This window comes from Thunnus albacares, chromosome 1, assembly GCF_914725855.1.
Source record: "Thunnus albacares chromosome 1, fThuAlb1.1, whole genome shotgun sequence".
In the NCBI taxonomy this organism is placed as follows: domain Eukaryota; kingdom Metazoa; phylum Chordata; class Actinopteri; order Scombriformes; family Scombridae; genus Thunnus; species Thunnus albacares.
Window position 1 is genome coordinate 35,804,704 of NC_058106.1, and position 13,620 is coordinate 35,818,323.

Genomic DNA, 13,620 nt, shown 5'->3' on the forward strand with positions numbered 1-13,620 from the left:
GAGAGTTTTAAAAACTCTGATGAAGACAATATAAAAACATAAACAGATAAGAATACCTCACATTTAGTTGTTAAAGAATTGATTGAATATGAACTGCACAGGTTAAAGTAAATAAGAATAGTAAGATAAATAAGCTTGTCAGTTCCCTCTTGTGGACAAACTGTGTAACAGCAACAATGTTTTTAAATAACCACAAACATATCTTTGGCATTTCTGCACTGTAATTACTCATTGGACATCATATGCTTAGATATTAATAAACCAGCTGAAAACATGCTGTTAAATCAGTCGGGCTGTAACAGGTTTATTCATTTCAAACACTGTTTCCAACCTTTAGACGTCTGCCTGCGAGCCTCGTCTCACTAAAACAGGTTTTTCATCAGTTGGAGCTTAATTTTTATCTCTGTGATTCTTAGTGCTGAATCAAGTAACAAAAGGGTCAGAGATATTTATCAGTGTAAGTACTGGAGAACGTCCTTCAGCTCCTCTTCGTGCTCAAGAGGCTGAATGGGAGGCAGCAACACACTTATGAAGGAATTCAGTTAATGTGCATAAAGAGAGGGGGGCCGGGTTACCTGGTTACAGCCTTGGCAACAGTAGTAACCTTGACGACAGATCTGTCCTCTTCTGATAGTGCCGGCTCTGGAGGGGAAGAAACGTATTAATGAAAGGGTGATGAGTGCATGCAGCGTCTCTATGGAAACAATCTTGTCACTCCCAGGACGATGCAGAACAGCTGAACAACGAGCAGCTCTTACTCTGCAGGCTGAAGCGCTCCGAACTGCCCTCTTCAACCGGGGTCACCAGCTTCATCCTCAAACTCAGCTTCCCGTCGCCCTTGTCCGTCGTGTCCTCCCCGCTTTCCCCTGAAACGATGTCACTGGCCGCCATCGCCACGTCCGCAGAGACATCACCCACCCCATCTGGCTTTTCAGAGAAGGAGGTGATCTCTGGATAAAAAGAAAAACAATGTTGAAGAAACTTCAGCGTCAGATCGTTTTGTCCTACTTAAACAAGTTGTACAACTTCCAGTTTGTCTGTCACAAGGACCCACCAATGGGAGTGCTGTGTCTGAGCGTCTGCTTCAGCTGGTTAATGAGCGGGGGCGTGGCTCCGACAACAGGACCAATCAGCTCTCCCTCTTTAGGAAGTGTGAAATGGAAGGAAATTTCTGTGGTAGGAAAGCATCATTGGAATCAGATTAGATCTATTTCAGTATGTTGTTCCTGTTAAAGTCACAAACAAAGCCTGTCGTACCTCACCTACACCTCCCAACTCTGATGTAACCTCGCAGACTAACCTTTACAGAAAACATCAGATTAGATGTAATGTCAACAAGCACCAGTGTTGTGAAGAAATCCCTGTTGGATCTCTGTGATTCATAGTATTCAAGGTGTTTAACGCTATAGTCTTTCTGCAGAAGAAGATGCTACAGCTATCTTTTTGTGTACCAACATATTTCCTACATTGAACGCTACAACTGAATGAAAACATGCATTTAAGACTCTGTTTAGGAAGTTGTGTGGATAATCGGGTGCGATGGCATGTTGCTCCATTCCTTAAACCATAATTATGGTTAATTACAACTTTGGTCTTAACTTCGTAGTTTTGGCCATCATTTCTATTCTATAATAAGGCTGAATCAGTTAATTGCTGAGATCTGAGAGAGCAGCAACACAGCTAAAAAAGGAAATCCAAGAAATACGAGCAGTCAGATAATCACTTAAAAGCAAATCTCCAGGACAGCCAAACATATCTGGAAGAGAAAACCAAAGCCAACGGGTAAATTATTACCCAATGTTTGACCTCAGCTTTGACCAACAGTACTTTCCCTATTTGAGCACAGTTTTCCTGTTTAATGGGGGATTACTATACACATTTCAGGTGCCTCAAGATAAAGATAATCTGACAAAACTGTTGATTTGTTTACAACCTGTCTGATTGTCTGACTGCTTGTTTTTCCAGCCCAGATTTAAACTACAACTTTATTGTCGCCGAGGGAAATTAGTCTCACAGCCACATAAAACACAGACTCAAACATAAAACATCACAAAACATGTTTTTAGAACTTGGGTGTAGTGATGTCAGTGTTCCCAGATATTGGTGATTACTTTGGTGAGAACAGTCTTATCATCACTGACAGAAATAATTAAAAAATTAGATCCTAATTTGAATTAACCAGAAATGATCCTTTAAGGACAGCTGTTAATGACTAGTTCTGTTTGGTTTGTCTGGTTGCACTTTTACTGGTTGATAATACCGATAAAAAGTTGTATTCAAAGACCAGAGTGGAAGCAGTGGAAGTAAACACTGAAATCAATAATCTAAACCCAGCCCTGGATGTCACACGTCACTGGCAGTGAGATACGTCCGTGCCCCGCTTACCTCCCGAGCTATCACTGAGGCTCTTATCTTTGAGCCCTTCTGGTTCAGGCCCCACCCTCTCGGTCTGGGAGAGCCTATCAGGAGCGCCGTGCACCTCCTTCACCTCAGCCTGGGACTGGTGGCCGTTAGTGGAGGGAGACACTTTGCCTCTGACTGGCTGCGAGCTGCCGGTCTTGGACTGTGGCGGCGTCATGTCTTTCTGCAGAATCTGCGAGTCTCTCTCGCTGTCTGTGACCACGATGATGCTCTCCTCTCCTCTGTCTTCGCTCTCCTCCTCTTCCATGGGTTCAGGTGATAACAGCTGGCTCTGAGAAAGAACCAAAGCTATTCCTGAAGCTCCACCTCCCCCTGCGCTCTCCTCTTCCTCCTCCATCACCACCTCCTCCTCCTCCTCTTCCTCTACTTCAACCTGCTCATCCATCATGTGTTTGTCTGTCTGACTGTTACCAACTGTTCCACATTTCTGTGACAATGACTCTGACTGACTCTTCGCAGTTCCTCCTCCTGTTACATCTACAACAGATGTCTGAGAGATCATAGACTGCGAGTCTAAACTGCACGGTGTCGTGCCTGCAGGAGTCTCCGGCACACAGCTGTTAACAGTCAAATCAGAGGAATCAAACTTTGGTTGAGAGCAGGACACCATGTCAGCAGCCTCTTTGATGCCGCTCTCACTGTCTTTTACATTCACATTTTGTACATTCAAAGAAGTCGCCGTCTTTTTGTGTACGTCAGACTTTTGTGACAGATCGGACGGCTCGGTCTTGGCACATTCGCTGCGATGCTTTGGTGATTCGGCGGCGGTGGTGGTGGAAGCGTTGGAGCTGGTGGCGGTCTGTGATTCCGATGGGACGCCGTTGCTCTCGCTCCTCTGATCGCGGCGTGATATCACTGAGTCGCTGGTGTCGACACCCGGCGGCTCCTCCAGCTCCTCTATCTGCGTGGCCTGGCTGTCCTCCTCGATCTGTTCTGACGTCTTGGGAGCCAGGCTGCAGCTCTCTGTATTCACGGAGAGCTGCAAAGGCAAAGTGAAAGGAGCTGACTCCAGGTGTGCAGACTGAGATAATGATGCTGTTTTCTTATCTGACTGTTGTGGAGACTCCTGGCTCTGTGTTGGGACAAACACATCCTGAGAAACAGAAAAAAACAAACATCAATAAACCATAAACACAGCAAGTCACAAATGATGAAATTAGGGCTGAAATCGATTAGGAAATTAGACAATGAATCAAGTAAACATACCAAACACTCTGTGGTTCAAGCCTCACAAATGTGAGGATTTGCTGCTTTTCTCTGTTTTATATCATTGTTGAATGAATATCACACGACATTTAAAGATGTCAATTTGAGCTCTGGGAAGCTGTGATGGAAAATTTTCTCTATTTTTTGGCATTTTACAGACTCAAAAACAACCTGCTTAATTTATATATTATCGACAGGTAAATCAATCATGAAAAAAATGTGTGTTGCAGCCTGAAAATTAAATGAATAAGCTGATTATTTATAGGGTTGTAGTCTACCAAAGAAAATCTTGGTCGACTAAAATCGTATATAATCTTGAACTAATCGTTTAGTCGCGGGGAGGTTGGATGTGACGGGACAGAGCGCACAGTGAACTCTCTATTTCTCTGTTTAGCGTCTTCAGGTTAAGCTAACCCATTGTTGCTAACTTTGGAGCTAACACACTTCACTTTTCCAGCACTTGGGGAAACGACAGACGTGACTTTTTTTTTTTTAGCATTTATTAACTGTTACATTGGAGTCTGTACTGTACATTTTACTGCCAGACTGACAACTTACCGCTAACCGTTTCCACTGCTCCGCTCGCATCTTTCACTTTCCCGCCGCTCACTCTTTCCCACTCGCTACGCAAACGTATACGCAATGACGTATTCCTTAACGGAGCTACCAATAGTTTCCCAGGCAACGACACAGCGGTTGACTCACGTACCGGAACAGCGCTGCACAGAGACTCCTAAACGCTATTCATTTCCGAATGAATGGATATTTGGCGTTATTTTTGGCATTAAACATTTTTTTTGACCTGGCAGGAGTTCTCGTTGTTATAATTATAGGAGAAACACTGATTCAGTAAACGTTGAGTACAGTTAGACCCAGCAGTCTCCATTAGGTTGGGCGAGTTCAAAGTTGTCAAAACAACGGGGGTGTTTTGAATACATTTACCGTTTTCACAGGTAATTTGTTAGTCTGTTCCCCCCGCTGCAGGAAATAATGGATTAATCCTGAAAGACTACTGATGTAGCACTTTTCTTTTTATGAAAGGAACATGGAGATTATTCGACCAATGAGAATTTGGTCGGATGAGAGCATATCGACCAACTAATCGACCAGCCCTAATTATTTATCATTTAAAAACTAAAGTACATACGTGAGAGAACTCTGGCTGGGAAGGTAAAGAGAGAGTTCGCTCCAACACAAAACCAGGGGAATTCTGGGATACAGGCGTTGAGGCGGAGGGGTGCGGCTTAGAGGCAGCGTCCGTGTCCATTGGCTCGTCCTCCTTTTCCCCTGCTCGGTCTTCCGGGGGCAGCGAGGTATCCATCGGCTCATCGGCACCTGACAAAGCAGATAACTTTTTAGCTCTACTGAGCAGCTGTTTCGCTTCCTCGGTTTTGAATTCAAGCAGGTTTTACTCGTTACCGTGTTCATTCTCTGGTCCAGTTGGCGAGCTGGGAACGATTAAAGGGGTTTCGGTGAAGTTGTCCGGGGTCGGAGCGACATAATCAACAGAGCTCCTAGAAAAAGGAGGGAAAGAGAAGAGGATATCAGGCCTTTTTCTTGTGTGTGGATGGAATAACAAGGTATAACAGCTCTCCTGTGACTTACTGGGACAGACTTTCCTGCACCAGTGTTCCCTGTCCGGAGAGATGCAGGAGTCGCAGGGTGTGGGCTGGTGTCGGGGTGGGGTTACCCTGCTGCTCTGGCTCAGACACTGTGCTGTCGACTGCAGCACCTGAGAGCAACACAGAGGTCATGCATCAGTTTCATCTAGACGGGTTGTAACCATGCCAACAGCTAAACCAGATGGTCAAGAAGTAAAACTAAAAGCATTTTTCATTTTCATTTTTCACTATGTTAACTATGATTTTTCACCATAATCTGATGTTTTATAGAACCAACAATTAATTGATTAATCATAAAAATACTCGTTGGTTGCAGCCCTTTTCATGTTTTAGCTCATTTACTACATATTGCATTTACATCCATATGCAAAGAAGTTTTGTTTTTGAATTTTTTAAGTGCTGTTGTCGTCATCCAGAAGCCGCTGGGTTCCATTCATTTCAGCATATTATGCAAATTAACCAGCAGGGAAACTTCTGCCTGCTTGGTACAGTCATACAGTTCAAAAGCAAAGCAACTTTCTTTTTTTAATGCAATAAACTACCAAACTCATGATCTGTTTGCCTTCCTGGTTTGATTTTCTGACAATATAACTTGTGAATGCTATAATTTAATACACTACAATACATAACACATCATGTTTCGCTGCTGTTTCTCAGGTCTCAGAGGTTGAATCCTCCCCCTCAGCACATAAATACATCACCAGCAAGCTTTTCAACTCAAATCATTCACTTTTACGAATCCATATCCTCAAGACAAGACATTTAAAAACATATTCAGTGTATTAGATTATAACACCAGCGTGATCCTTTAAGTACCTGCGCGTGCCACGTCAACGTACCTGTCTTGTCAGTGTCGAACAGGTCCTGCTGTGACGACAGTATCTCACAGTCCTGCTGGTCCTGCTCAACGGAGGTCTGGAGGCTCTGTGAGTGCAGCAGAGCCTGGACGCTCAGCTTCCTGCCCGACTGACCCGGAGACTCCGACGAGCTGCTGGAGCTCACCTCCGACCTGGAGGAGAGGAAATAAAAACTGTTAGCAAAAGCTTAGCGTGCGCAAGTCCGATGAATGTAGAATTTCAAAAAATATAGAGCCGTACCTCAATGCTTTGTTGTCCTGACTCCCTGAAGTCACGGAGCTGATGTTCTGCTCTGCTGGCGATGAAACGCAGGTAGAAATTAGATTGACTCTTCCAAACCATCTGCAGCCGTAGAGCTTGATGTCAGTACGGCTGCTCTGATCACGTACTGAATAATGAAGCGTTACACTCGGCTGTCATACTGCATCCAGCAGGATTAACAATTTATTTCTTGCTCTCACCCACACACACACACACACACACACACAGTATATGGAAGCTTTTCACAGTACAAAGTAAACTGTGAGTGCTTCCCCTGGAGCAGGTACATCTCAACTCTGTTTATACTTCATTGATGCACCTTGAGCTGATGAAAGTGTTATCTGAAGGCAAAATATCCAAATATAAACAATATAAACGCAACCCAGATACACTTGATCTACAAACAGGTGACAGATAGACTATTTGTGTATGTAACTGTATAATCCTTGTAAATATAATATAGTTTTCCCTGTTTTTATGTCTTCCTTTAGTGCAACTTTTATATACACACGGTTCTTATTTTCTGTGTTTGCAGCGTGAAGGCGATCCTGTATTATATCATGACAATTAAACTGAACCTTGACCCTTAAAAAACCATCATGAAGTGTGTTAGTAAGGTTTTGTTCCACCACGAGCCTCCAGAACAACTTCAGCGCTGCTTCTTCTCATAGATTCTTCAAATCTGTGAACTCTACTAGAGGGGAGAATATCGAGATATAAAAGATGTTTTGATGATGTTGAGCTCCTGTCTAACATGTTGCTGTGAGACCATGAAGGCCACAGCGTTCCTTATATTTGTCACCCGTCTGTCGATTGAAATCAAATTTCTTGAGTACCGAATGTGGACTCGTTTGAGACGTGCGGGTCATGTTCTCTGTATCAATCCGAAGGGAGATTAAAGTCTTATTACCTAATTTGGAGCGAGTCTCGCTGTCGGGCTGAGGGACGACGTCTTCATCTTCCTCCTGACTGTTCACAACTTCGCCGCGCAGATCTTGACTCTGAGAAAGCTCCAGAAAACCAAACTGAGAGGTTCCCTCTGAAACACAGAAATACACCTCATTACACACACGCAGTAATATGCAGTTCTTTAAAATGACTGTACTCGTGTTATTCTTTAATAAGAGAGAAGAGCTCCTACCTTCAGACTGGATGCAGTGTGTGGTGGAATCAGCTCCAGAATCCATATCTGTGTCCTCAGACGCACACCTGAAATATTAGGGAACCAGAGTGAAAAGTACTTAGTCACTGTGGGACGCTGAGCATCATCAATCAGCAAAAAAAAATGTCTGTTGCCCACATACTTATTTTTGTTTGGAGGAGGGCAGATATTGATAACTTGACTCTCTTCTTGGAACGCTGAGCTGGGGTTGGCTGCTGCCAGAATGCCTAAATAAATAAAAAAAAAAAAAAAGCACAATCTTTGTTTTATTTTGTTTGTTTTCTACCGGGTGAGTGATGTCTTATTAGATCAAGACTGACCAGGTTCGGCCTGGCTGTTGCTCTGGGAGCTCTCTGATTGGCTGTCAGTCTGAGAGCATCTGCTCCCGAGCGGTGAGGATATCAGCTCCTGGAGAAGGAAAAAAAAAAAAACATCATTAATTTCACAGAATAATAAACTGTCAAAACACACAAGACATGAAAAAGTCATTTAAATCTTATTCTATTTGTCAGGTCATGTGGACGTGCTGCTGAGCCAAGAGCGGGAAAAAAAAAAAAAAAAGACTGAAAAATAGCTGACAAGCACCGAAGCTGTGAAACAAATGTATTAAAGCCACACTGCTAATAATGGACGACGGACATTGTTTGTTATGTCAGGGCTGTCGGAGCATTTCGTCTTGGTCGCTGCACTCGAGTAGAATATGCAGAAGTTCACCAAAGAGAGTAAAAGATAATAAAGCGTGTCTCATATCGAAAGCTGCTAAATTTGATCAAATAAGATCAAACTGTTGTTGTAAAAAAGGTCAATTTTACCATCTGCTTCCTCGCTAGAAAAGAAGGAAAAATGACTCAAATTCAATGTTGAATAGTAAATGATCTCAGAGATTCGCATATGGCTGCTGACTCTGACCATCTGGGGTGAGCGCTCGTCACCTCGCGGCTCGGGACTTTCAGAAATTAAGATCAACCGTAGGTCAGATTTATTCAGCGCTGTTTATTATGGGGCAGAAGTTCTACAGGCACGGTGAAAACACAGCCCAATATGCTTTTAATATGCATTATTCGTTTATTTCTTTGAATTAATTCGAGAAGAAAATGTAGTTTTAAAACAGTTTTAGGGTTGTATCTGAAGGTAGATGTCATGGTTCCAATTAGTAAGTGAGTTACAGCAACTTGTGTTGATATTCATTAAGCAAAAAATGACTCATAAACATGAACATACATGACTGATAACTTATCCTCACACAAAGAGGTTAACAGCATATATTCATTCCATCATATTACTTTTACTTGTAGATGCTTATAGATCCCCTCCAGACATGATTTAAGATGAATATAAAATACTCTACTTTGAATAAGAATTTGTTTCTGATGTTTTTTTTCCACAAACAAGTTCAATTATCTTGTTAAAATATTTAAAATGACTTCTCCTCCTTCTCCCTCGTTAATAATTCCAGAATCTATAAATATGCAAATATATCCCATTTCTAAAGTTTTCCTGCAGGACACAACATGTTTATTATTCACTGTGAAGTTCATTCTCAGTGTTTGTGCACTGGAAGCTTCAAGTTTCCACATCACATTTGTGTAAATTAATTGAATATTGCACCAGGATCTGCTTCCAAACTAGTTGTGATGTCACAAATGCTGCCCATAGCCCCCCCTCCTTTAACTCTGATGTTCAATGAGCACAAAGAAACTTTCTTCCTTCAGCAGATGATTGTGAAAACAAACTGCACAAACATTCTGCACAGTGAAGCTCAAACATCCAACTGAAGGAACAAGAAGAAACACATTTTTGAGTGGAGGGGGACTTTAAGAACACTTCTTCCAGCCCAGCAGAAACCATACACAAGCCTTTGATGTGGGTAACTTGGTAAGATCGGTTTGCAGCTCACCAGAACAGGGCTGCGGGCGGTGGGCTGCAGGCTGGACAGGCGGCGGGCCAGCAGAGCTCGGTAGCTGCTCTCCGGGTCGTCCTCCAGGGCAACGCTGTCCGGCTGGGAGTCCTCCACGATCAGACAAGGGTTCTCGGGCTGAGGCAGGCTGGAGTCCAGTTCACTTCCACCGGGATCCATGAGGTCAGGCCGAGGACAAGGAAACGGGCCGTTGTTGTCTAACCAGGCAGCAGTGAAACAACGGAGGCGGACATGAGAGTGAGGGAGCCGGTTATTGTTACCTGGAACCAGCCGGTGCTAGCATGTTAGCTCAACGCTCCGCCCAGCAGCAAAGCGTGTAGCTGCCCGGTGAAGAGCCGTTGTGCTCGGAGGACAAGCTTAACACACACCCGGGGCCATGTAGCGTCACCGATAAGTTAGCAACTTATCGATTAATATGTTTATTTAACGAGTCTCTGCCTCTTTCCTCAAAACAACCACCGCTAGAGCTGCACACCCACTTCAACGTAGCTCCGCTCCCCGCGAAAAAATGAGCTACAAGCGATTTCATTGGTCCGGCAGCTGTGACGTTACGCCAGACCGATGGTTAGTTTTATGGTTTCAAGACAACTTTTTAATTTATAGTTTATTTGGTATTTTTTTTATCCATAATTGTTAAAGATCCCATCCAGACATATAAAAATACTCTGCTTGGAACAATAATGTTTGTCTGATATTGTCTTTCCATAAAAAAGTATAATTACCACTTTAAAATCCTCAAAATGACATCTCCTCCTTCTACCTCATTATCCATAAATATGCAAAGATATTTAATTTCAGAAGTTTTCCTGCCGGACACAAGATGTCTCCTACTTCACTGTAAAGTTCATTTTCAGTGTTTGTGCACTGGAGGCTTCAGGTTTCTACATCACACTTGTGTAAATTGCATACTGGACCACGAGTGGCTCCAAACTAGTTGTGATGTCACAAATCATGCTTGTAGGTCCGCCCCTAAAAATTAGATTTTTTTTTTAGTGAGCTCAGAGAAACTTTCCACTTTCAGCAGATGATTGTGAAAACAAACTTCACATACATTATTCTGCACAGAGAAACTGAAACATCCAACTGAAGGAACAAGAATAAAAACATATTTTTGAGTGAAGGGGGACTTTAAATATAAGTTTTACACATTTGTATTTATACATATTTATATGATTTGTAATTATACGAAAGTATTGCAATAACACAGCTGTTATTTAGCTGCAGTTAACAAGGTTTTCTTGTTTTATTTAGTCACTTTTTTGCTTTTTAATTTCATTGATAATCAATATTTTATTTGTCATTATATATACTGTGTTTATCAGTAATGGCTCCAACTGTTTACTGTAATTTGACATAAAACTAAATCGCATTTTTTTCTTGTAATCATTTTGTACATCTATTAATACTTTCTTAACTATTGTTTCTTTGTTTTTTTCCATTTCTGATTTAAATCTATGCCTCAGCTTCCAGATATAACATGTATGTAGTTTTACACCCTGTAATGATAAATCATATAAAACAGAGAAATCTGGGCCACTGCGTCCCACAGCGGGATCTCACAGACCTTCGTGCGTCCTTGAAGGGCTTCCAGCAAAATGAGATATATAGGTTAACTTTTTTACTATTTCCCTCAGCTGAGAGTCACTGAGTTTGTCTGTGTATGTAAGCCTGATATTATCTCCACACTTCCTGCATCTTCCAAGCTATTGTACACTTTAATCATCACTGAGGCAAAAAAAAAAGCATCTCAAACACCTCAAAAAAGGTGAAACTTGGAACACAGACTGACTACATGAGGATCGGAGATGTAATGAATGTGCATCTGTCATTTCTGATGTGAAATGCTTGAAGAAAAACTAACAAACACAAAGAGTGATTCACAAATCTGAAGCAGGTTTGTAGCTAAACTGACAGCTATTTGCTTACACTGTGAAGGTCTCCCTGTTCAAACTTGGATGTCTCTACCAGCACCCGGCTGTGGTGATTTTAAGAGATTAAAATTGCAAACAAGAACACGTTAGACTAGAAGCCTTTTGTAATGAGATTTTTTTTTTTCTTTTTTTGAGTCGTGATGTCTGCTCACAGTTTTGAGGATTAGCAGGCAGCCTTTCAAATATTAACATCACTTTGTCATCATTTGACAGCCTCAGTTTCCATGGAGACACCACATTTCCTGTAACACCGCAGTCTATGCAAATCACATCAGAGAGGTAGCCTACTGTTGGAGGAGAAAGTACAAAGCTCCAATCATTTGACTGATTTGCTGCTGCTGCTGCTGCTGCTGCTGGGAAAAATAAGTTGCCACACAGCGAGTCTTTGAAATGAAACTGAAATCTGTCTTTGAACTAAGAAACACTGTGTTTAAAAAAGAAACCAGAGATGACCTCAGGAGTCAAAAACCCCCCCCATGAGTACGAGCACAAATGCTTTTAACTCACCAATAAAGATCTAAAGTTTATGCATACATTTCAGAAGGATGTTAGAAGGATGCTTTACTGTGAGGAGGCTGTAAATAATATCATAAGATGACACCACAAGAGATTAAATACCATGAAGCACCATTAGGTCATTTTAATTCCCTATTGAGGATTACAGACAGACTAGAACTCCATATATCATTATTAGAGTGATTTTTATAAGGGTATAGCTTGCAGGTTTCTGCAAAAAAAATCCAGATCTGAATGATTTCAGCACACATATGATCGTCTCTGTGCAGCCTGTTTGTGTGTTTGATGCCTCTTGGTCTTTTTTTTCTATTCTGCTCCAAGTCAGCTGAAGGTGTATCCTTCCAGACAGCAGCCATGAGCCTGGACAGTAGCTGTGGTTTACAGGAAAGCATCAGCATCAGCAGCATCAGGGACAGCAGCAGCAGCAGCAGCATCAGGGACATTACTGACCGGCAGTTCAATATGGGAACACTGAGGTGGAGCCATGCCGGCTGGAAACAATGCAATAATGAACACCTGATTCTGCTAAAAACAGCCAGATATGCAGCTCACAGAGTATAGGAAATGTCATTTTTTTAGCCCCCCGGTTGGATGGATGCTGGTGGGCATCAGCCTCCTGTATCCAACCCTCACCGACTGGCACCGCAAAGTTCAGCGTTACGTCGTCATTTCTGCAGGTCGGGCTGACACCCACATTAAGAAATGCGCAGCCACAACCCAAAAATGTCTAATCTGAGCCACCTCTGCTGGAGCTGACAAACACCGAAACGCACACTGGAGGAGCATCCTGCGACGCGTCCTCAACCTCATTTCACTTTTTCTTTCTTTTTTTTTTTTTTACTATTAATTCAACCGCAATGCAAAAAAAGGGAACATAAACAGCTTTACCTTAGAAATCAATACGTCTGCTCTTGGGTTTTTCCAATTTGTCTCACTGTCCCGTTGCGTGCAATAATAACGCGTCCGACATCGCTCAGTCCTTCCCTGCCTCTGTTTTGCTGAGAGTCAGGGTGTGGAGGAATACACACGCATGGCACGTAAAGATGCAAAGGCATTTTTTAATGTAGATACCATGCTCACATCCTCTGGATCAAACAGAGCTGCTTCACACGGATGACAGTAGATTCATTAAATGGAAGTGAAATATTTTTACTTCAGTACTTCAAAATAACTTTTAAATAAAGCCGATAAAAGGCAGTTTGAGGGGTTTTTTAATGTTTATATGGAACAGAAGAGAGTAAAATAGAATAGAAACGTGTTTTTTTAAAGATAATTCAGTTTTGTCAAATCCATAGCTATAAATAGTTGTGCACATTATTTCTAAAATCAGTTTAATTCTATAGTATCCTCTAACTGGAAGCCTTTTCTACGGAAGCCGAGGACGACCGAGCTTGCAATTTTTTTTTTTTACTTTTATTTAAATGTCGTCTCGAAATCACGAGTTAATTATTACGTTATCTGGGTAAAACGAGAAAAAAAACGAGATTTGTTATCTCGAGAGAACGAGAAAATCAATGCATGTCATTCCTGTCCATTATGTTGAACCACTGATACATCTATAATAGTGCACTTATAATAATTATCACAACACTGCTGTCACAGAAGAGCTCTCATAGAGGAAGTTTGAAGAGACAAACACGTCTCACCACACTGTCCTGTAGCCAGAGGTCAGACTACACAGCAGAATCTCTGATACTAACAAAATACTCAGACTAATGTGGGTCGA

At 42.1% G+C, this 13,620-nt stretch overlaps 1 protein-coding gene across 6 annotated transcripts in view; it reads right to left on the reverse strand.

The window, feature by feature from the left end:
• Positions 1-9,965, reverse strand: part of tp53bp1 (tumor protein p53 binding protein, 1) — a 28,035-nt gene extending 18,070 nt beyond the window's left edge. For 5 of the 6 annotated variants that reach the window (XM_044356730.1, XM_044356692.1, XM_044356709.1 and 2 more), the window contains exons 1-14: positions 9,427-9,965; positions 7,850-7,937; positions 7,672-7,756; positions 7,509-7,576; positions 7,278-7,406; positions 6,347-6,401; positions 6,089-6,258; positions 5,233-5,359; positions 5,047-5,141; positions 4,775-4,962; positions 2,386-3,514; positions 1,055-1,171; positions 759-950; positions 576-642 (exon numbers count right to left, since the gene is read on the reverse strand). In XM_044356730.1, coding sequence (XP_044212665.1) covers positions 576-642; positions 759-950; positions 1,055-1,171; positions 2,386-3,514; positions 4,775-4,962; positions 5,047-5,141; positions 5,233-5,359; positions 6,089-6,258; positions 6,347-6,401; positions 7,278-7,406; positions 7,509-7,576; positions 7,672-7,756; positions 7,850-7,937; positions 9,427-9,606 — 2,690 coding nt within the window. In that variant the 5' untranslated portion in view covers positions 9,607-9,965. The remainder of the gene's footprint in view (positions 1-575; positions 643-758; positions 951-1,054; positions 1,172-2,385; positions 3,515-4,774; positions 4,963-5,046; positions 5,142-5,232; positions 5,360-6,088; positions 6,259-6,346; positions 6,402-7,277; positions 7,407-7,508; positions 7,577-7,671; positions 7,757-7,849; positions 7,938-9,426) is intronic. The other variant, XM_044356701.1, reaches the window with a different exon arrangement.
• Positions 9,966-13,620: the final 3,655 nt, after the last annotated feature.